This window comes from Chlorella variabilis (assembly GCF_000147415.1).
Source record: "Chlorella variabilis unplaced genomic scaffold CHLNCscaffold_4, whole genome shotgun sequence".
Lineage (NCBI taxonomy): Eukaryota > Viridiplantae > Chlorophyta > Trebouxiophyceae > Chlorellales > Chlorellaceae > Chlorella > Chlorella variabilis.
Genome location: NW_005435084.1, coordinates 1962886 through 1983942, shown reverse-complemented (window position 1 = coordinate 1983942; position 21057 = coordinate 1962886). Strand labels below are relative to the sequence as shown.

At 66.5% G+C, this 21057-nt stretch overlaps 4 protein-coding genes across 4 annotated transcripts in view; 3 read left to right on the top strand and 1 right to left on the bottom strand.

Moving 5' to 3' along the window:
• Nucleotides 1-453: 453 nt before the first annotated feature.
• Nucleotides 454-3354, top strand: CHLNCDRAFT_20761 (hypothetical protein; the record flags this gene model as incomplete). Its single annotated transcript, XM_005850376.1, has 13 exons — nucleotides 454-613; nucleotides 737-908; nucleotides 1052-1085; nucleotides 1203-1270; nucleotides 1373-1616; nucleotides 1752-1803; nucleotides 1918-2005; nucleotides 2149-2257; nucleotides 2304-2421; nucleotides 2568-2649; nucleotides 2750-2827; nucleotides 2925-3033; nucleotides 3211-3354. The coding sequence occupies 13 exons, from the start codon at nucleotides 454-456 to the stop codon at nucleotides 3352-3354; spliced, it is 1458 nt and encodes a 485-aa protein (XP_005850438.1).
• A 1325-nt stretch (nucleotides 3355-4679) lies between these two features.
• On the top strand, nucleotides 4680-14128 carry CHLNCDRAFT_20690 (hypothetical protein; the record flags this gene model as incomplete). The annotated part of the gene is made up of 34 exons (XM_005850375.1): nucleotides 4680-4835; nucleotides 4961-5031; nucleotides 5226-5259; nucleotides 5394-5428; nucleotides 5946-6183; nucleotides 6330-6412; nucleotides 6541-6634; nucleotides 6745-6800; nucleotides 6920-7007; nucleotides 7473-7766; nucleotides 7973-8127; nucleotides 8316-8509; nucleotides 8711-8784; nucleotides 8916-8995; nucleotides 9110-9207; nucleotides 9426-9575; nucleotides 9789-10041; nucleotides 10146-10269; nucleotides 10404-10437; nucleotides 10553-10607; nucleotides 10729-10788; nucleotides 10947-11125; nucleotides 11307-11391; nucleotides 11619-11718; nucleotides 11873-12039; nucleotides 12169-12244; nucleotides 12388-12467; nucleotides 12570-12661; nucleotides 12790-12854; nucleotides 13039-13218; nucleotides 13341-13408; nucleotides 13542-13614; nucleotides 13748-13911; nucleotides 14038-14128. The coding sequence occupies 34 exons, from the start codon at nucleotides 4680-4682 to the stop codon at nucleotides 14126-14128; spliced, it is 3846 nt and encodes a 1281-aa protein (XP_005850437.1).
• An 851-nt stretch (nucleotides 14129-14979) lies between these two features.
• Nucleotides 14980-18439, top strand: CHLNCDRAFT_142375 (hypothetical protein; the record flags this gene model as incomplete). Its single annotated transcript, XM_005850374.1, has 6 exons — nucleotides 14980-15070; nucleotides 15220-15544; nucleotides 15691-15925; nucleotides 16129-16296; nucleotides 16615-16821; nucleotides 16967-18439. The coding sequence occupies 6 exons, from the start codon at nucleotides 14980-14982 to the stop codon at nucleotides 18437-18439; spliced, it is 2499 nt and encodes an 832-aa protein (XP_005850436.1).
• A 175-nt stretch (nucleotides 18440-18614) lies between these two features.
• Nucleotides 18615-21057, bottom strand: part of CHLNCDRAFT_142374 (hypothetical protein) — a gene marked incomplete at both ends in the record, with an annotated part of 5427 nt that continues 2984 nt past the window's right edge. Inside the window, 5 exons of the mRNA XM_005850119.1 lie at nucleotides 18615-18924; nucleotides 19058-19160; nucleotides 19320-19446; nucleotides 19639-19812; nucleotides 19953-20063. Of these exons, the coding sequence (XP_005850181.1) occupies nucleotides 18615-18924; nucleotides 19058-19160; nucleotides 19320-19446; nucleotides 19639-19812; nucleotides 19953-20063 (825 nt within the window). The remainder of the gene's footprint in view (nucleotides 18925-19057; nucleotides 19161-19319; nucleotides 19447-19638; nucleotides 19813-19952; nucleotides 20064-21057) is intronic.

The window sequence follows — 21057 nt, the reverse complement described above, 5'->3', positions numbered from 1 at the left end:
GACTTCATCAGGCAGCGCGGCCGCATCGCCATCGCGGAGCTGGCGGCCAAGAGCGACCAGTTTGTGGACCTGGAGGCGAAGGAGGTGGCGACGGCGGCAGACCTGGAGCTGCCGGCAGCGCTGGAGGTGGGGGCGTAGCCAGGGCAGCAGACGAGCGGCCACGCCACGCCGTCCCCCCCCGCCCATCAAATCCCAGCCAGCAGCATCCTCCCGCGCCTCTGCATTTTGCACGTGTAAACAATCGCTGAGACTCTATGGAGGGGGGGACTGCACATCTTGTGAGAGCGCCCGCGTGCCGCCCGCCACCGCCAGCCTGTCGCTGCTGTGTCTCTCCCTGAAGCCGCGGGCATCTTGAACGGCGGCTGCATCGTCCCCACAGCACAATCATTTTGCTGTCTGCGGAAGAGCCCGGGGCTTGCAGGCTTTCGCTCTGCAAGCTCGTGGATGGCGTGAATGTCGTCGCCAAAGCTGTATAGCACACTGTTGCCGCCTCAGCCCTGGGAGCTCAATGCCTGCGCGTCGGCGGGCCTTACGATCAGTCAGTTCAGGTTCACCGTCGCCTTCCTGCTGTCAGTGCTGGTTGGAGCGTTCTTGAGGGTAGTGCCACGCCGAGGTGAGCCTGCGCAAAGCGATGGTGCGGGCGAGCCGGGGCGGAGCGCCGCTGCGGGGCGGGGCGGGGCGGCCAGTTTGTCGCCGTTGCTGACGCAGCGCAGCCTTGGCGGCTGGTGACCTGCAGGACGCCACGCCTTCAGCGTTGTCACAGGGTTCCTCCTAATCTATTATCCTTTCGGCAATGGCTGCATCCACGCGTTTGTGCCCTCTGCCCTGGTGTACTTCTGCATGTGCCGCTTCCGCACGCATTGCGGCACGTTGGCCTGGCTGATTGCCTTTCCGTACCTCATCCTGGCGTGAGTACCACCTGCTGGGCTCAGCCGGAGATTGTGTTCGATGCGTGGCTGGGCTGGTGGCGCATTCATAAATTTATGGATCTGTTTTGCCCAGCTATCATGCACAGAACTTGATGGCCACCTCTTTGGGTCGTCTTCTGCAGGCATGTGATGCAAGCTAGTGGCGTAGCATGGAAGGTAAACTTTGGGTGCTTCATGGCATATCACGGCTGGCAGCTCGAGGCTGTCGCTTGCACGAGATCTTGCCTCCAAGTTCTTCACTCCAAAGAAGATGTCCGCTCACATGCGCTGCAGGAAGGGCACCTCGACTTCACCGGAGCGCAGATGGTGCTGACCCTGCGCCTCATTGCGGTAGCAGTCAGGTGGAGTGGATTGCTGCCTTCAGTGCTTTCCCCATTGCCTTGAGCGCTCGCCAGCGCATCCAGGGCGTAAGCCGACTGGCACGTGTTGCCTCCCTCCTGCAGCTACCAGGATGGCACCAAGCCCCCGGAGCGGCTCAGCGAGTATGCCTCCAAGAAACAGCTGCGGCAGCTGCCCTCGCTGCTTGAGTATTTCAGCTACCTGTTTGCGGCGGGCAACCTGCTGGCGGGGCCCTTTTTCGAGGCCCACGACTACTTTGACTATGTGGATCGCAAGGCAAGCGAGGGCAAGAGTGCTGGGGGACGGCACAACATGCCGGTGGGAGCGCTTGGCTGCTGTGACCTGATGGTTGCCTGGTCTCGTGATTTTTGATGGTGCCAGCTGCCTGCTTGTGCCCAACTGGTGCAGGGCGCCTGGGACGAGTCAGACCCTGCCAAGTGCATCCCCAACCCGCTGCTGCCGGGCCTGGTGCGCTTTGTCAAGGCGCTCATCTGCGCGGCGCTGTGGATGAAGCTGTCGGGGACCTATGGCGCAGGTGCTGCTGCCGCTGCTGCTGCGATGGGTTGCGGGATGTGTGCCGTGGTGGCCCTTCCTACCAATACGTATGGCCCTTTGCTCAACATTTGCCTAACCGCCGCAGACCTGCTAGAGAGTCGCTACTTCCAGGAAGAGGTCAGCCTGGCGCAGCGCTTCTTCCTGTTGTGGGTCGTCGGTTTTGCTGCACGATGCAAGTACTAGTGAGTGCTGGGGCGTGTGAAGGGGCGGTCAACTTACCGATTGGACTGCAGTCACGATCGGGCACGCACTGTAGTATTGTGTTGTGCTGCAATTGGTCAATTTCCGCACTGCGCCCAACCATGCCTGTTGCCTTGCTTTACAGCTTTGCGTGGGCGGTGGCCGAGTCGTCGCTCATCTTCAGTGGCCTCTGCTACAATGGGCGCAATGCAGAGGCAAGCAGGCGGATCAGATTATGCACGGCACACATGCCTGTGGCAAGCCCACACCTTCTTGCCCTCCTCCCGCCGGCTGCCGCAGGGCCGGCCGCTGTGGAACCGCTACATCAACAGCCGCATCCGGCGCGTGGAGTTCAACGCCTCCCTGCCCAACCTGGCCGCCAACTGGAACGTGTGCACCGGCCTCTGGCTCAGGCACTGTGAGTGGTGGGGACAGTCCTGGTACATTGGCATTCCCAGGGTTGGAGCAGGCAGGGAGGGCATGCGATCGCTTGCTACCTGCACTTCCCGCTCAGCTTGGGCTGCCAGCCTCAAGCCGCAGCCTCCTCCATCATCTCTGCTGCAGACGTGTACGAGCGGCTGACGCCGGTCGGCAAACGGCCCACCTTTGGCACGCTGGTCACCACGCAGCTCGTGTCGGGTGTCTGGTGAGCGCCGGCTTGGTGCATGGCGGCGCTGGGTGACTCACGCATGTGGTGGCGTGCGGCTCCGACCGTTGCGCTCGCCATCCCATCCCGCTGCCTGCAGGCACGGGCTCTTCCCCGGCTACTGGCTCTTCTTCGCCACCACCGCCATCATGTTTGAGGCGGGCAAGACGCTGTACCGGTGCGTAGCGAGAGGGGCAAGGGCCACCAGGGAGCCAGTCTGGCATCATTGTGTGGATCCGATCATGCCTGTTGCATGCTGCGCCCCTGTTCCCAAGCAGGTATGAGCAGAGCTGGCCCGCCGCTGTGCGCACCTTCCCGGTCTGGGTGCTGGCCAAGCTGGTGTTCAACGCCATCATCCTCAACTACGCCGCCAGCAGCTTCATCGTGAGCCGGGCTGCGGGGCTCGAGGCTGCGGCCTGGCGCATTCTTTGCTGCCTTAGCCAACCTGCGCTGCAGCATGCCGTATTGTCGGGGGCATCTCTGCCATGCGCTGGGCGGCCCTCGCTTGGATGCACCCGCAGTCATGTGAGGGGCGTCTCCCTCGTGCCCCGGCCGCTGCAGGTGCTGTGGCTGCATGACTGCCTGTCCATCTGGCGCTCTGTTTATTTCTTGGGCCACATCAGCACTCTGGCCATCATTCTGGTGGGCATGGCACTGCCGCCGCGCAAGCCCAAGCGGGATGAAAGCCTGAAGAAGGAGAAGTGATTGGGTGGCTGGCCGGCTGGGCGGGCATGCTGTGTGACCACCTGGCCAAGTTGTATTTGGCATGTGCCAGCAGTGCCTCATCTGCATGGACGTCCTCATCTGCATGGATGTCTTGTGCGAGTTGCAAGCTGCACAGGAGAATGCGGGATTGACAGAGGGAGAGACAGAAGAAAACGTGCATGCCCCCGCCGCCCGGTCTCGCCGCGCTAAGCATGCTCGGGGCGCTGGCATCTTTCAGGTTTGAAGGCGTGTCGTCTCTTCTCCTCAACTGGTTGCCGATTGGTGGAGGGCACCGGTAGCGTCCTCCTCACCCTCATTGGCGGCAGAACCCCCGCTGGGCCCGTGTTGGAGCTGGCCAACGGCCTGTTCCGTGTGCCGCCATGGGTTACATGGAATTCGATCCTCCTGACCCACAGTATGGGCAGGCAGCCGACTTGGGTGAGCGCTGTCAAGGCATGACCCCGTTTGTTCTCAACATCTGGGCTGTTCACAGGCCCCAGGGGCTTCCCGAAACCTACTGGCCTGCAAGCGATCAGCAATTACCGCCCGTCCCATCCTAGCCCAGGGATGCCGCCGCCGCTGCCGCCGCTGCTGCTGCCCGTGGCTGTGGTCGCCTCGCTGCAGCAGGCAGGCTCTACCGCGTGTGACGACTTCCGCTGTCCTGCAGGCTTCGATGCCACGGCCATGGTGCCGTTTCTGCAGCGCAACAGCCTGTTCAGCCTGCCCGGGGGCGCCACGACATCGGTGGTGGATTTGGAGGAGCTCATCGCTGCGGCCAAGGAGGAGCTGCGGCAGGCGGGGCGGACCCAGAAGATGCCGTCGTGAGCTGGGCAGCTTGCAGGGCCCGGCCGCAGTCGCAACAGGCACAGGCAGCAGGCGCCGGACCAGCGCACCTCCTGCCAACGCAGCCTGGTCATCCTGCCTCCCCCTCCCCCTCCCCTGCCTGTGGCTGCAGCATGGACAAGGCGAAGCTGGCGGGGCGCGTGATGGACATGGGCAAGGAGGACGGCGGCCCTGTGTTTGCCGAGCGGCTGGCCAAGCTGTTCAAGGAGGCGGGGGTGGTCTTCCCGCAGGTCACGCTGGAGTACCGCGACCTGTGCATCGAGGCGGATGCGCTGGTGGGGTCGGGCAGCACGCCCTCCCTGGGCAACACGCTGGAGAACATGATGAAGAAGCTGACGTGCCAGGCGCGCAGGGGCTGGCCCGGGGGATGCATGCATGGCATGGCCAGGCAGCCATGCAGGCATGGCATGGCGTGTGCAGCATGCGGGTGGTGTGATGCTTGCCCCGCTGCTGCGTCACGTTGCCTGGCTTGGCCTGCCTGGATGCAGGGCGGCCTCAAGACAGCCAAAGTGCAGATCCTGAAGAACGTCACGGGCGCGCTGCGCCCCGGCACCACGACCCTACTGCTTGGCCCCCCGGGCTCGGGCAAGTCTGTGTTCATGCAGGCGCTCAGCGGGCGGCTGCAGAGCGACGCCAAAGTCAAGGTGTGTGCTGCTGGCCGCTTGTTTGCTGGTTTACGAGCCGACAACTGCCAGGCCACCGTTGTCTACCCAGCTGCTGGTACCTGATGCTCGCTCACCCCTGGTGGCAACCGTGCCTGCAGATGACCGGCTCCGTCAAGTACAATGGCAAGGAGAGCAGCGAGTTTGTGGTGCGCCGCACTGTGGCCTACGTGTGAGTGGTGTGGTGCTGCCATTGGAGGCGTGCCTGCAGTGCATGACGACATGTGCGCAGCCTGCCACGTGTGCCCCGGGGGCGCGTGAAATGCACGACGTGAGGACCCTGGTGAGGGGAAGGTACTGTAGCGGCTGCCCATCATCACACGATTTTGACTCCTCCTTTCGTATGTTGCCTGCTTGGTGGAGCAGGGATCAAATTGATTACCACATCCCCAATCTGACGGTAAGCTGCCAGCTCTGGCAGCACTTGCGCCAGCATGTACTCGCTGCTGCTGTGCCGGGCATGGGCCGGGGGCATGGTTTGTGCTGAAACTCCTTTCAGAGCTTTATCACAGCCCCTTCACGGTATACATGCAGGTGCTGGAGACGTGTCAGTTCTCCCACAACTGCCTGTGCGACCTCCAGGATGCGGCACGCCTGCTGGCAGAGTTCAAGCAGGTGGGCATGTTGCACGCACTGTGATGGTTTCTGTTGATTTCTGGATATGTTTCTGACCCTTGCACCGTCCTTTCATCATTTGAAGGTTGAGGAGCGGATTGAGCGAGACCTGTCCCTGCTAGAGATGGACAAGGCAGACGATGCAGCAGAGGCCGGCGAGGTCAGTGCAGCCCGGTATCACATTTTGCTGCTTCGGCCTTCCACAGAGCTGTGGCCTACTGTTCAGGGAAGCCATGCATGAGAGCGCGCCCAAGACAGTACTTGCCTCACCATGCATCAGCCCATTCCGGTCGTGCAGGCTGGGCAAGAGAACGGCGGAGCTGGCAGCGCTGCTGCTGACATGGAGTTTGTGACTGCGATGAGGCAAGAAAGCAGTAGTTGGGCTACTTACTCTGCATCTGGCTGGCACTGGGCATTGCTTGGGAACTTGGGATTGCTACACTGTTACTCCTATGCAGGATGATGGTCAAGCAGCGGGCCAAGCCGTTTGTCATCCTCAAGTGAGCTGTGTGCCTCGGAGGCGCTGCGGTCACCTCCCTTTGTGCCTGGACATGACGGGCTGGCCTGTGCCTGCCGTGCATTGTCGAACATTAGGTCGCATTGTGAGCGAGGGCGGTGCCAACACCCTGGCTGCAGGATCTTGGGCCTGCTGGATGTGGCCGATACGGTTGTGGGGGATTCCATGACGCGCGGCATCAGCGGGGGGCAGGTGGGTGAGGGCAGCCAGCCCAGGGGCATGCTGTCCCGCTCTGGACTTCTGCTGCCCCCCAGACTCCCACACCCCGCGTGGGCCTTCCAGCCCAGCCCCCTTGCTTGTGCGCCTGTTGGCCCCTCCCCCCTCCGCCCCGCCTGCAGCGCAAGCGCGTGACCACGGGCGAGATCCTGTGCGGCCCGCAGTCGCTGGTTCTCATGGACGAGATCAGCACAGGTCTCGACAGGTAGGCCGCCGAAGCTGGCTGTCACCACTGCCGCCACTGGGCCTGCTGCGCCGCATGGCAACCGTCAGCGGCATCCACCAGTGGCCCCCGCGCCTCACCACCCCCCTCCTGTGCCTCCCGCCCTGCAGCGCCACCACATACAGCGTGGTGCAGAGCTTTGTGCAGACAGCGCACGCGCTGCGCAAGACCTTCCTCATCTCGCTGCTGCAGCCGGCCCCCGAGGTACGGCCAGCCAGCTGCTCGGCGCAAGAGTGGCTGTGTCCTCGGGCAGGGGCGATGTGGCGCGGCTTGCCCGGCTGACCCCATCCGATGCTGTGTGGTGGGGCGTGCAGGTTGTTCAGCTGTTTGACGAAATCCTGCTGCTCACCGACGGCCATGTGATGTACCAGTGCGTGACGCAGCGCCGCCACCCAGGCTCACCACCTGCAAAGGGCGGCGTGCATGCCAGCCTGGCGGGCAGCCCATGCCTCCCACTGACGGCGCTGCTTGTGCTGCTGCCGCCTGCAGCGGCCCTGTGTCGGGCATCGTGCCCTTCTTCGACAACCAGCTGGGCTTCCGGTGCCCGGTCCGCAAGGATGTCGGCTCCTTCCTGCAGGTGCGCGCGCGCCCCAGGGTGTTGACGACGGCGGGCGCTCGTGGCTTGCTTCGCGTGCAGCAGCCGCTCGCGGTGGTGCGAGCCTCGCCTCGCCCTGCTGCCTGCCGCCCATGCGCGCAGGAGGTGACGACGCCGGTGGGGCAGTACGCGTATGCCAGCGGGGCGCTGCTGGAGCGCAAGGGGCTGACGGAGGAGGACCGTGACGCCACCAAGGTGTGGCCCGCGGCTGCTGGTGGGTCAAACATGTGTGGGCTGGGACTGGGCAAGGCGGTCGTGGATTTGTGCTGGTGCGTTGCTTGACAGCTGGTGCAGGGGGCTGAAGAGTGGCGGCGTCACGCCTGCCCGTGCTGTGCAGCTGCTCACCGCCCCGCCCAAGACGCTGCTGGCGCCTGTGGAGGAGATGGAGCAGGCGTTTTGGAAGGAGACTGAGGTGGGGTCGACTGCCGGCCAAGTGGTCCAGTCCAGTGCACCTCGGCCCCCTCTTCTCGGCAAGACGCTGATGGCCGGCGTAGCACGATCCTCGCCGTGCCACCCCACCCTACTGACGCCCCCCCGCCCTGCCCGTGTGCTTGGCAGGAGGGCCGGCGGCTGCTGGACCAGCTGGACAGCCACCCCTTCAGGCCCGAGGACAGCCCCCCCGGCTCTCTCATCACCACCAAGTACGCCAGCAGCGTGCTGCGCCTCACCAAGCTCGTCTTCCTGCGCCAGGTCAAGCTGAACAAGCGGGAGAAGGCGTTCTACATTGCGCGCGCTGTGCAGGTGGGCGCCTTGTGTGTGGTGTGGTGTGGGGTGGGGTGGGAGCTGCTCCGAGGCCTGGCCCCGCCCAGCCCCACCGCATCTGCCTCACACGGCGGGCCCATGCATGGCTATCGCCAGCTGAGCGTGCACCCTGCGTGCGGGCGGCTCGAGGTGGAGGCTGTCGACCCCAGGCCCGCCGCGTGCCCCTTGCCCTCCCCCGCGTGCAGGCCGCCATCCTGACCCTCATCATCGGCTCCCTGTTTGCCACCCTGGAGCCCACCACCGCCGACTCGCGCCAGGTCATGTCCCTCAGCTCCCTGTCCGTCATGAACATGGCCATGTTCAGCATGCCGCAGGTCGGCATCGTGTTTGCCAACAAGAGGTGCGGCCGGGCGTGCACGGCCTGCCGGACGGGCTCCTGGCCCACGCAGACGAGCGGATCTTTTTTTAGCACCTCCACCTTGTGGCGCAACTGCTGCGGCCTGGCCGCGGCCGGCTTTCTGCGCTCCTGATTGGGCTGGGATGGGTTCAACGATTCCCTCCTTTCCCCGCCCCCCGCCCCCCGCGCAGGGTGTTCTACAAGCAACGCAACAACAACTTCTTCCCACCCGCCTCCTACGTGCTGAGCTTTGTGCTGACCCAGGTGCCACAGAGCACCATCGAGTGCGTCATCTACTCGCTGGGGGTGTACTGGATCTCGGGCCTCACCCGCACCGCCAGCAACTACTTCCTGTTCTTGGTCGTGACCTTCAGCCTCAGCAATGGTGAGCGGGGCTGGGGCTGGGGCTGGGGCTGGGGCTGGGGCTGGGGCTGGGGCTGGGGCGCAGCCTGCTGGGCAAGTGCAAGCAAGGAGGTGCAAAGCAAGGAGGTGGAGAGCAGCAGGCTCACAAAGGCTGTGTGCTTCCCTCTGACTTGGCGGCCTGACTTGCTTGCCTGCTTGCAACATTCGGCCGCCCCCCGCGCAGCCATGGCCGCCTTTTACCGCCTGATTGCCTTCATTGTGCCGTCCATGGTGATCGCCAACGCGGGCGGCGGCGTGGTGAGCAGAGAGCCCTGCAGTGTGCACACGTCCTTCTGCCGTGCTGCCACTTGACAGCGCCAGAGTGCAGTTTGTTGGGACGTGGTGTGCTGTGACCGCATGCCGCACCCCACCCCCGCCCTGCCGCCCAGATGCTGCTCATGCTGATGATCACAAACGGCTTCAGTATTGTGCGCACCTCCATCCCCGTCTACCTCATCTGGGTGTACTGGTGAGCCAGCCACCAGCTCCCAGCATGGCTTGGGCCTTGCCTGTGCACCACACCCGTCCGCCATGACGCGCCTCTCCCCGCCACCATCACACACACACACACACGTGTGCGCAGGATGAACCCCATGGCCTGGGCGGTGCGTGCGCTGGTCGCCAATGAGCTGGGAACGACCCGCTGGGACATACCCGCCTCCACCGGCTCGACCAGCTCAGGTGAGGTGGAGGCTCGCCCTGCCTGCTGCCTGCTGCAGTGCCTGCGCCAGGGGATGTCAGGTGTGCTTTCCTTATGAAGTGTCCTGCATCAATCGCTCTCCTCTGCCCCGCCATGCAGTCGCCCAAGTCTCAGCAGACGCATTTGGCTTTTACGTAAGTGGTAGCAGCTGCTCATTATTTGCGGAATAATGATGATGGGGTCTGGAAAAGCCACCGAGGACGACCACACGTCTCCCCTTGCTGCCTGCAGCTGGGCGCGGAGTGGATCTGGGCCTCTGTGGGCTACTCCTGGTTCTGGCTCGTCCTGTGCAGCTGCCTGGGCATCGTGGCACTGAACATCACCAACCCGCCCAGCCCCAGGCCGACAGGTGGGCGCTGGTAATGTGATTCCATTCTGATGAGAATCTAACTGCAGGAAGCACGCACCAGGCAGCACATTGTTCTCAAGGCGTGCCGAGCATCCATGCATTGCAAAGCGGTGGCCTGAGCACCGGGCCTGTCGCGGCCTGAGCACCGGTCCAGCTCCACACTGCCCTGCTTGATTCCTGCCTGCCTGCCGCGGCCCTTGCGCTGCCCTGCAGTGGCCGAGGCGGAGCAGAAGGAGGAGGTGCGGCGCGGCGTGGTGGACATGCTGCAGAAGGCGACCAACAAGACGGCGCAGGGCGCATTCAGCACGGCCAAGACGATGGGCAAGGTGGCATCGTTTGGGATCAAGACCCTCTCGCAGGCTCGCAGGGAGCCGAAGGTCGGGGCGCCGGGCCCGGAGGCGGGCGGCGTGCGGGACAAGGCGGTGGTCCCCTTTGTTCCCATCACGCTCGTCTGTCGAGACATCAGGTGCGCGCCACGCCCCAGGCTGGGCAGCAGTATGTGCGAGCCGCTGTAGGCCGCGTCGCTGGTGTTTGAAACGGTACCGTCCCTGCTGCCACATGGTACCGCAGATACTACGTCAACGACCCCTCCCATGGCACCGCCCCGGGCGTGGTCAAGGACAGCAGCGACAAGGAGATTGCCGGCAAGCTGCAGCTGCTCAAGGCGAGGGGGCTGGGGGACTGCCGGCGGCCTGTGCTGCCGGGAGCCAGGGCACACTGCTTGGGCGCCGTCGGCAGCTCCGCGGCACCATGCTTCCGGCTGGGATGGGGCCCATCACACCCATCCCTGCTGTGGTCTTCATGCAGGGCATCAACATTTCGGCGGAGCCTGGCTCGCTGACCGCGCTGATGGGCGGCAGCGGTGCAGGCAAGTGATGCGCGGTGCGGCACAGAGGTGGTAGTGGTGGACACTTGTACTGATGCGCAAATGGACCACCCACCTACTGCCTCGCCCCGCTGCTCCTCCTTTCCTGCAGGGAAGACTACGCTTATGGATTGCGTGTGCGGCAGGAAAACCACCGGCCTAATCAGGTGCCTCGGAGGTGGATGCCGCTGCTGCATCAGGGCCAGGCAGTGTGCCGCGCTAGATGCGGCGGCTGTCGCTTCGGCGCGCCGTCTGACACTGGTCCCGCTGCCTGTGGTTGGCATGCAGGGGCGACATCCTTGTGAATGGGCACCCCAAGGAGCAGGGCCCCTGGTCGCGCGTGTGCGGGTGCGATGGCTGGGGCAGGCGCCGCCATTTGCCTGCTGATGACGTGTGGGTGGGCACCCCAAGGACGCCTTGTGGCCCCGCAGCGGATCGCAGCCTCCAGGCGTGCTCGGCCCACGCCCTGTTGTCCCTGGCCTCCCCTCCCCTGCTGACGTGTGCAGCTACGTGGAGCAGCAGGACGTGCACAGCGCGGGCACCACGGTGCGCGAGGCCTTCCTGTTTTCGGCGCGCCTGCGCCTCACGGAGGACATTGGCATGGACCAGGTGACCCAGATTGTGGATGATGCTCTGGAGATGGTCGACATGACCGGCATCAAGGACAGCATCGTGGGGGAGCCAGGTGGGGCAGGCAGGGGTGTCGCGCTGTGCTCGCCAGCAGCGCGGCGCCTGATACACATGGCTCGGAGGCGTGTGTCCGCCGGCCCTGAGGCGCCGCCCAGAGGGCAAGGCAGCATGTGTGGGGGCCAGGGCAGGGCAGGGTGGCAACAGCCGGGGCGCCGGCGCTGGGCCCGCCTGCGCAGGTGGCTCCGGGCTGAGCGTGGAGCAGCGCAAGCGCCTGTCCATCGGCGTGGAGCTGGTGGCCAACCCGTCTGTCGTGTTCATGGAGTGAGCGGGGCGTGGGTGTGCTGCTCATGTGCGCCTGCATGCCTGTGTGTGTGTGGTGGTGATGGCGGTGTGTGTGTGTGTGTGTGTGTGGCGGGGTGGGGCAGCCGAGGGCAGTGTGGCCGGCTCGCATGCCTGGCGCCCTGCCGGCCCCGCCACCCCCCTGCCCAACACACCTCGCCCAACCCCCCTGCGCCCATCCGCCCGGCTCCCGCGCCCCTTGCAGCGAGCCCACCAAGGGGCTTGGATGCGCGTGAGGGGCCATTGGTGATGCGTGCAGTCAAGAAGTTCGCCTCCAGCAAACGAACAGTAAGGTGGACATCCACCCGGGTGCGGCCTGCCCCACCTGCCCCGCCCGGCCTGCCACCTCCAAGAATCGCCACGGCTCCCACCGGGTCAGATCCTTCCCGCGTGCGGTTCCCGCGGGCTGTGGCCGCCCGACCACCCCCTGGCTTCCTCCCTGTTGGGGCCCCCGCTGTCGCAGCCCTCAATGGAAATCTTCGAGGCCTTTGACGTGCGGGTGCTGCTGCAACGCGGCGGCCGGCTCACCTACTTTGGTCCTCTGGGCGACGAGAGCAGCGTGCTGACCGCCTACCTCGAGTCGCAGCCGGGGGTGGAGCCCATCAGGACGGGCTATAACCCAGCCACCTGGTGCGCTGGGCTGGCCGGACCGCCGCTGCAGCTGGCGGCATCCGCTGGATCTGTGGGGCTGCGCAGCCCGAGCAGCCGATGCTGACTGTGCCATGACGTTGCCATGCGCTGCCCTGCTGCCTGGCGCAGGATGCTGGAAGTGACTGGCGGCAGCATGAGCACCACCTTCAAGAGCTCTGACCAGGACTTCCCCACCCTGTACTTGGTGAGCTGCATGCCTGCTGCCCGCAGCTGCTCTTCGTGCTGCTGCCAGGCCCGTGCAGTGCGAACAGCGGCACCATATTGTGGCAGGCGGGCAGCCAGACGCATGATGGCATGTTCTGTCTTTCTGCGGCTGCCCGCCTGCAGGAGAGTGATCTGTATCGGGAGAATGAGGCCAACATGGATCGCCTCGTGGCAGAGGGCAAGAAGAGCAGCGAGCCGCTGAAGTGAGCGGGGCAGCCGGTGCCTGGTGCCTGGGCTGGTGCATGCCTGGACGCGTGCATGCATCTGCCATTGCTCACGGGTCATCCCCCTGCTGCGGTGCGCAGGCTGGCGGGCCAGTACGCCACCAGCTTCAGCACCCAGCGCTCCACGCTCATCAAGAAGTTCTTCAAGCTGTACTGGCGCAGCCCCAACTACAGTGAGCAGGCATCAGCCCGCGCAGGCGGTGCATGCACGGTGGCCAGGGCTCCCGAACGCCGCAATGCGAGGCGCTGGTGGCGTGCCTGACGGGCAGCTGGCATGGCCTGTGCGCCGCTGGACCTGCAGACTTTGTGCGGTTTGCCATGACCATCACAATCGCCATCGTGCTGGGCCTGGTGTACTTGAACGAGGTGCCCCCCCCCTCATCCTCCTCATCTGCGCCGTAGCCCAGCAACCCTCGGCCCTGCCTCCTGCCTGCCGGCCTCGCTCGCACGCATGCCCTGCCCCTTGCCCCCTCTCCTGGCCCCGCTGTCGCCGCGCGCTTGCCTGCCCCTCCCACCCGGTGCTGCTCCACGCACGCGCATGCAGGGCAAGCTGGATGAGGGCGGCACCGATGTGGCCACCGTCCAAAACGTGATGGGCCTCGTCTTTGTGCTCACCACCTTCCTGGGCATGTTTAACTGCATGACGGTGCAGCCGGTGATCGGCGCCGAGCGCACCGTGTTCTACCGCGAGCGCAGCTCATCCTACTACTCGCCGGGGCCCTATGCGGTGGTGCGTGGCCGGGGGGCCGGCAGGAGGTGGTGGCCAGCCTGGTGGGACGCAGGCGGGGCGGGTGGCCCAGCCGCTGTGCTGCACACCTGCCGCCGACGCCGCCGGCTCCTGGTGCCGTGCAGGCCAGCGGCGTGGTGGAGCTGCCCTACCTGCTGGTCCAGGCCACGCTCATGGTGGTCATCGCTTATTGGTGAGGGGCGGGGGCAGGCGGGGCATTAGCCTGCAGCGGCGCTCGGCGCCGCCTCTTGATGCCGCCGGCGCCTCCCCAGCCGCTGCGGCCTCCTGCCATCCACGCCTGCCGCACCCCGCCACGCCTCCCGCAGGATGGTTGGCTTCCAGCCCGTGGCCTGGAAGTTCTTCTACTTCCTCCTCATGTACTTCTTCTCACTCACCATGGTGGGGCGGGGCGGAGCCGGCGTGAGGTGGTGGTGCTCCCACCGCCTCGGAGGGGCGGCGCCCTGTGTGCAGCGCTCTCTTACTCTTGGTGTGCTCACGTCCCTCGGGCCCCAACCCCCCCGGTGCACCGCAGTTCACCTTCTTCGGCCAGTTCCTGGTGTTCATCACCCCCAACCAGCTGCTGGCGCAGCTCCTGGCCGCCTTCATGAACCAGCTGTGGACCATCTTTGCGGGCTTCCTGGTGCCCTACCCCAGCATGCCCACGGCAAGTGGCGGCTCGTGGGCCCCTGGCTGCCTGTGGCAGCCAGGGAGCAGCCCGAGTTGGCTGCGTTTGGTTTGGGGGATCACGGATGCGAGGCTGATATGGCACGTGGGTGTGTAGCGTGCGTGACTGCAGGGGTGGAAGTGGATGAACCGCATCAGCCCCACCACCTGGACCCTGTGGGGCCTGGCTGGCAGCCAGCTGTCGGACAGAGACGTGCCGATGATGGTGGGTGCCGCCCGCAGGGGATGACCGCAGGGGCAGCCGGCCCGCCAGCGCCTCTGCAAGTGCACCAGCGCGGAGGGCGCCCCCAGGCCTGTGCGCCGCTGGCTGCCGTGCCGAATGATGCCTCTGTGTGCGTGCAGGGGTACAACGGCCCAACCACAGTGTCTCAGTTCATGGAAGACAGCTTTGGCTACACCTTCGACATGATTTGGTGGTGTGTGCTCATCCTCTTCTCCTACTGCCTCTTCTTCAGGGGTGAGTGTCCGGGGGCTGCGCTGGCGGCTGGCTGCTGCGCATGCCGGTTCTCGGCAAGTCTTCTGAACATTTCTGACTGTGCGTGGTGCGTGCTGCTGATGCCTTGCCCCTGCTGCAGTCATGGCCACCATCATGCTCAAGTACGTCAATTTCCAGAAACGCTGACGCGGTCCGTCGACCGTCACCCCGCAGGCTGCCGAGCTGGAGCCGGCAGCGCATGTTTTGCGCGAACGCCGGCTTCTATTCATTCCCGATGCTGGCTCGCTGTTTGTTCCCAATCATTTCACACATCACAAGTGGTATTCAAATTTTGTTTGCTCCCCAAATCCCGCACCTCACAGTACGCCCCTTGGTCTTGGTACTACATGCCCAGCAGCGCTGCATGTCCATCTCTCGTCACTGAATCCAGTTTTTACTCATCTTGTGTGGGTGACACAGCACTGTGTCTGACATCAACCCCAATGTGTTACCTGGCAATCTGAAACGTCCAAGGACGGCGTCGACATGCAGAGCATGCACAGCAGCACCAGCTTCTGGTCTCCCTCTGCTGAAAGCCATCACCCTTCCATACGCTATCTTCTGTTGGTCTGGAGTGACGCTGCTGGAGGTTGTCTGGTGCCGACATGGACGGGCTGCGAAAGGCGCTGGGCCTCGAGGACCCTGGCGGCGTAGAGGAGAACACCGCCAACTTTGAGATCTACCCCGCTGCCCTTGGTGCGCCGGTGGGGCCGGCATGTGGATGCGCTGCAGTGCCCGCCGCTTTCTGCAGCCTGGGGGCTGTGGGCAGGCATGCTCTCGGTGATGGCAGGTGCAGCTGCGCGGAGGCCGCCGCTCACCGGGCGCCGCCGAACCTGCTGCTGCAGACCAGGCGGCGGCGGCGGACCTGGCGGGGCTCCAGGCGCAGCTGCTGGGCCACCTGCTGCCTTTCCTGCGCGGCTACATCTGGCAGCGAGACCGCTTCAACCTGCAGCTCAGCACCCACAGGCAGTCGCCCTGGCAGCGCACGCGTGCGACCGGCGGCCAGCGGCGGCGCGGCGGCGCGGCGGAGGGAGCGGCGGCAGCGGCGGCGGCAGCGGCGCCGCCCCCGCACCTCTGGGGCTCTGTCGACTTTGGCGACAACATTGAGGACGAATGGTTTGTGGTGTGGCTGCTGCTGGAGCTGACGCGCGCCTTCCCGGTCACCGCCAGGTGAGGGAGGGCTGGTGCCAGCTGGCAAGCGCCGGGAGGCGAGGCGCCGGCCAGCGAGCCTCCAGCACTCCGGTCTGCCGACTTGCGCCCTAGCGCACCCCTGCCTGCCTGCCTGCCTGCCTGCCTGCCTGCCTGCCCGTGCGCAGGGTGTGGGACAACGACGGCGAGTTCCTGCTCATAGAGGCGGCCTACGGGCTGCCCCGCTGGGTCAAGCCCGAGACGGCTCAGAACCGCGTGTGGCTGCACGCCGGCGCCTTCCACCTGGTGCCGCTGCCGCGCGCCGCGGGCGACCCGCTGCTGGCTGCCTCGCCCAGCCTGGCGCAGGCGCTGGACGCGGTGCGGGGGAGCCAACTGGACACGGCGGCGCCGCCCAAGATGCAGGTGTGTGTGTGGGTGTGTGGGTGGGGTTGGGGGGCTGCGGGTACCCCACGTTGTGCTGGCGGGGAGCCCTGCCAGCCACCCGGAGTTCGTGTGCTGTGGGCGTGGTGCTGTGCCTGTGTGTGTGTGTCTATGGAGTGGGGTGGCGCGATGCTGGTACCCCCGCCCCGCCCCCCGCGCCCACCAGCTGCCCCGCCTGCTCGCAGGCCGCGCTGCTGCCGCGCGTGAGCGCCTACCCGCGGCGCGCCGCGGAGCTGGTGCATGTGGCGCACGCGCTGGTGCCCGCCCGCGTGGCGCACGTGCTGCGGGCCGAGCCGCAGCTGGTGGCGGCGGCGGTAGAGGCCTTCCACTACCGAGACCCCGACGATGTCAGGGTGGGTGGGTGTGTTGTGTTGTGTTGTGTTGTGTTGTGTTGTGTTGTGTTGTGTTGTGTTGTGTTGTGTTGTGTTGTGTTGTGTTGTGTTGTGTTGTGTTGTGTTGTGTTGTGTTGTGTTGTGTTGTGTTGTGTTGTGTTGTGTTGTGTTGTGTTGTGTTGTGCCGGGAATGGGGCCGGGAATGGGGCCGGGAATGGGCACCCTTGTCCCCCCGGCCTTTGCATGCGGCCAGCTCCAGCCAGCGCGTTCTGCCGCTCCGCGCCCCCGACGCCGTGCCCCTCTGACAGGCCCCCACCCCTGCTGCCCCTGCTGCTGCAGGCCGCCAGCAGGATGGCTGCCTTCCCGCCGCGCGACCTGGTGCTGACGGCGCCGCCCTTCAGCCGCTGCCTGTACGCCCAGCTGGCGCTGCAGGAGTATGCGCCCCCCCGCGGCTACCCCATGCCCATGCCTAGCGACCCGCAGGCAAGCAAGGGCCTGCATGCATGCATGCCGGCTGGGCGCTGGAGGCGCCGTCTGTGCGGTGCGGTGAAGCCTCCCGGGGCCCCTCGCTGCTGCCTGAGCGGCACATGCGGCGCCGGCTTCGTTGCGTCGGCTCCTGGGCGAGCCACCTTCTCCCCATGCTCCTCCACTCACCACTGCCTGTGCTCCTGCCCGCCCCCCCCCCCTTCAGTACAAGGCAGCCGAGGTGGGGCTCAAGCTGACGGCGGGGTTTGAGATGATGTATGCCAACCGCGCGCGCTTTGGGCGGCGCGACGAGGAGGAAGCTGAGCAGGGGGAGCAGGGTGGGGACGGCGGCGCGGGGGCGGGCCGGCAGCGGGCAGGAGCCGCAGGGGACGTGGCGGGCGTCGGCGTCGGCGGCCAGGTCAGCGAGGCCAGCCTGGCGGGGGACGCGGGGTGGGCGGCCTTCAAGGCGCGCCTGCAAGCCTCCGGCTTCTTCAGAGGCTGCCTGCCCGGCTCGGCCCAGCACACGCAGCAGCTGCAGGCGGCGCTGGGCAGCTACCTGCAGACAGAGGCGTACCGCCGTGGTACCGCGGCCATGGCGGCACCCGCGCTGCGCGTGGATGAGCTGCTGCGGCAGCCCGTGGACCTCGCCTCCTTCCCGCCGCCCTCCCAGCTGCCGCCGGAGGGCAGCGAGGCCTGGCTGCAGGAGCAGGCGGGGCAGCAGCTGGAGACGGAGCTGCAGCAGCGGCAGCACGAGGTGGAGCACCAGGCGCGGCGCCAGCAGCAGCGCCAGCAGCAGCAGCAGCAGGGCGGGGCCGGCGCTCCTGGCGGCGGCGGCGAGGGGGCCGAGGGCGAGGAGTTTGATCCGCGGGAGTTGGCGGGGCGGCTGCGGGCGTTTGTGGACATGATGGCTGGCCTGGAGGGCGCAGAGGTGCCTGCCGCGGGCGACGCGGGGGCGGCAGCGGGAGCGGGGGCGGCAGCGGGAGCAGGCGTGGCGCTGGATGAGGCCGCCTTTGCTGCCGAGCTGGAAAGGGTGCTGGGCCTGACCCGGGCGGCGGCACGGCACGCCCAGTGGGCAGGCGGCGACGACGACAGCGTGGGCACATCGTCTGAGGAGGGCTCTTCTTTCTTCTCCGATGACGATGCCTCCTCCCAGTCGGACCTGTCGGATGCGGGCGAGGCGCCAGCCTGGCAGCAGCCACAGACAGCTGCAGAAGCAGCGGCGCCCGGTGTCGGGCGCAGCAGTGCTGCTGCCGCCAGCGGGCCTGCGGCCTCAGCTGGACCCGCCGCGGAGGAGGGGGCCGCGTGGGGCGCGGAGGAGGCGGAGCGGCGGCGGCAGGAGGGGTGGGAGGCGGGCACCGCCACCGACAGCGACGACGATGCCCAGTTCATGGGAGCCTATGCCGCCGCCATGGACCAGCAGCTGGCGGGCACGCGCATGGCGGAGAGCTTTGAGCGCGCCCCGACACCCGCCGATGCTGGCGGCGGCGGCGATGGTGCGCCGGGCGGCGCGGCGGGGGCCCAGGCGGCGGCAGGGGAGCAGGAGGGCGCGGGTGCGGCGCTGCGCCCCGTGGACCTGGATGTCAACCTGGTCAGCAGCCTGCTGGCCTCCTACGGCGAGCAGGCGGGGCTGCCGGGGCCGGCGGGCAACCTGGCGGCGCTGATGGGCTGCCGGCTGCCGCCGCCGCAGGCGCGGCAGTGACGCGACGCGGCACCCCGCTCGCTTGTTCATGGCTGTGGCGCGCTGCGGGTGGATGCTCCAGAGTCCCTGTGCAAGCAGCATTGATTCCAGATTGCAATAAGGAGGACAATGAGAAGAAGGCCATGCAGGCTGCATGCAGGAGGGTACCTAACAGGCCCCAGCCCAGCTGGGGCCATCAAGTGCGCACAATCTCGCCGCCCACTATGCGGGTCACCCCCGCCTTTGCCCCCGCCTTTGCCCCTACCCCGCCGCTCTCCGCGTCGCCGCCGCCGCCGCCGCCGCCGGGGCTGCCGCCCAGGCCAAAGGCTGCGCCCCCTGGCAGGCGGATGTACAGGATGACGAGCTGGCGGCTGCGTGCGGCCGCGTAGCTGAGGCCCATGGCCGCCCACGCCAGCAGGCTGAGGCTCCACCACGGGTTGAGCCAGCTGAAGGCGCCCAGAGCCACAGCGTATCCCGCCAGCATGCCGGCCAGGTGGCCCACAAAGCTGCGCGAGGGGGCAGGAGGGGGCCAGCAGACAACGGTGGGCTGCATGGTGCTGCACTCCATGTCACAGCAGCGCTGGCTTGTGTATAGGCCCTGGCGCTGGCGCATGCCCGCCTGCCGTCCCGCCCGCCCACCTGGCCCTTGGGATGAGCAGGGAGGTGATGAGGAGGGAGGCCCAGGGTGTGGCCCACAGTGGGATGCTGGCCAGCCCAAACACGGGCAGCATGGTGATGCCGCCTGGCACGGCAGGCAGCGGCAGCACCAGCAGCAGCAGTGAGAGCAGGTGGCACCAGCGTGTGTGGGTGAGTGGAGGGGTGTCAGCACCAGGGGCAGGCAGTGCAGCAGGCCAGCGCAGGCCAGCCGCATGCTTGGGGCCGGTGCATGGCCCCCACCCACCCGGCTTGCTGGTGGCCATCAGGCTCATCCAGCCAAACAGTACGCAACTGTACCCCACCGCCGTCACCTCGCGGTACTGCTCCCTCTGGCCCACCACAATCAGCAGGTGGTAGATGAGGATGCAGATCTGGGGGAGGGAGGGAGGGAGGGAGGGAGGGAGGGAGGGAGGCACGGTCATGCCCGGGCACCCGCCATCCACTGGGCTCGGCAGGCGGGCGCAAGCGGGGGATGGGGCGCATGGCTGTGGGGCCGGGCACCCCGGGCGTGCCTGCCTGCCTGCCTGCGTGCCTGCCCTGCCTGCTGGCGGGCGGCGCCTCACCGCGGGGGACAGCAGGAAGAGCAGGGCGGTGTGCTGCAGGTAGTGGAGGGTGCCCAGGGTGCGCTCCACCAGGCCGATGGACCACAGGGCTGACAGGTTGAAGGCCAGGTGGACGAGGTCAATGTGGGCCAGCTGGGAGGCGGCGGTGCGCCACAGCTCGCGGTGCACCACCACCTGGCAGTGAGTTGAGGGGAGGGGAGCGGGTTTGCGGGTGCCGGCAGTTGTGGGGCACCCGCGCCCGGCCTGCGAGTGGATGCAACCAAGCAGGCGGCGACGCCCCTCCTCCTCCTCCTCCCCTCGCCACCCTCACTCACCCGGTCGTATGACAGGCCGACGTCTGGGTAGCCCAGGTGCCGCCACTGGATCAGCGCATAGGCGACCGTCAGCAGCAGGGCCAGCGCGCTGGTGGCAGGCTGCGCCAGGGCCTGCACAAAGTGGCGCCGGCGGGCGGCCCAGCGGGCTTGCCGCGTGCTACCTCTGGACAGCGGCGACGGTCGCTGACAGGAGACCCGGGAGCTCAAGAAGCCTGCAGTCCTCAAGCGGCGCTAGGACCAGCGATCAGATCCCCCACCGCTCACCTCACGCCAAATGGGCTCTCCCATTGTTGCTGCAATGGCTATAGCAGATCGAGCACGCACGAACGGCTGTGTTGGCCAATCGGCATGACCCCGTGCATGCCACCTCCCGCCAGCCGGCGCCAGCCCATCCCCACGCACGCGCGTTCAGCGCAGTGCATTCATTCTGTGCGCTCCCCTGCACCCCTGAGGTTGTTCAAGGAAGAGCGTGTTAAATATGGTGGCGGTGAGGCGGGTGGTGGCGTACAGTCGGTGGCGCCCAATCACAGCGCCGCCTATGCGGCAGGGGAGGGCGGCTCAGCTGAGAATGGCAGAGAACGAATAACGAAATTAAGCTAAAAAACGAAATTGTGCGTGTGGTGTGCTGCATGTTTGCCTCTCAGGTCGTTGGAAGCACAGAGGGGCCGGTGCGGGGGCTGCGCCGCTCGCTACCGGCAATGTTGGGGCGACAGAGGGGATGGGGGAGGGATGCGCATCCTGTGGACCAGCGATGGACATGGGCTGGCTGGCAGGGTGGGGGCACAGGGCGCATGCACAGATGCACAGGGCCTCCCTGAGACAAAATGCAGAGGGGGAGGCCCGTTATCAGGCGTCGTCGGGCAAAGTCGGGGGGTCGTTCGTTGGTGGGGAGGGGCTGAGCGCCCGTGGGGCCGCAGCCGGCAACGAAAGAATTGTGGGGGTGTGGAAAAAGCAGCCGAGGACCAGGCAGGGCACAGGGAAAACCGAGGGCCAAGGGTGGCACAGGGAGCAGGTATTAGGCAAAGCAAAGTGTGTCGCAAAGAAAGGGCAAGGGGAGAAAACAAAGGGCAGGAATGGGTCGCATCCATTGGTGGTGATGCCTCGC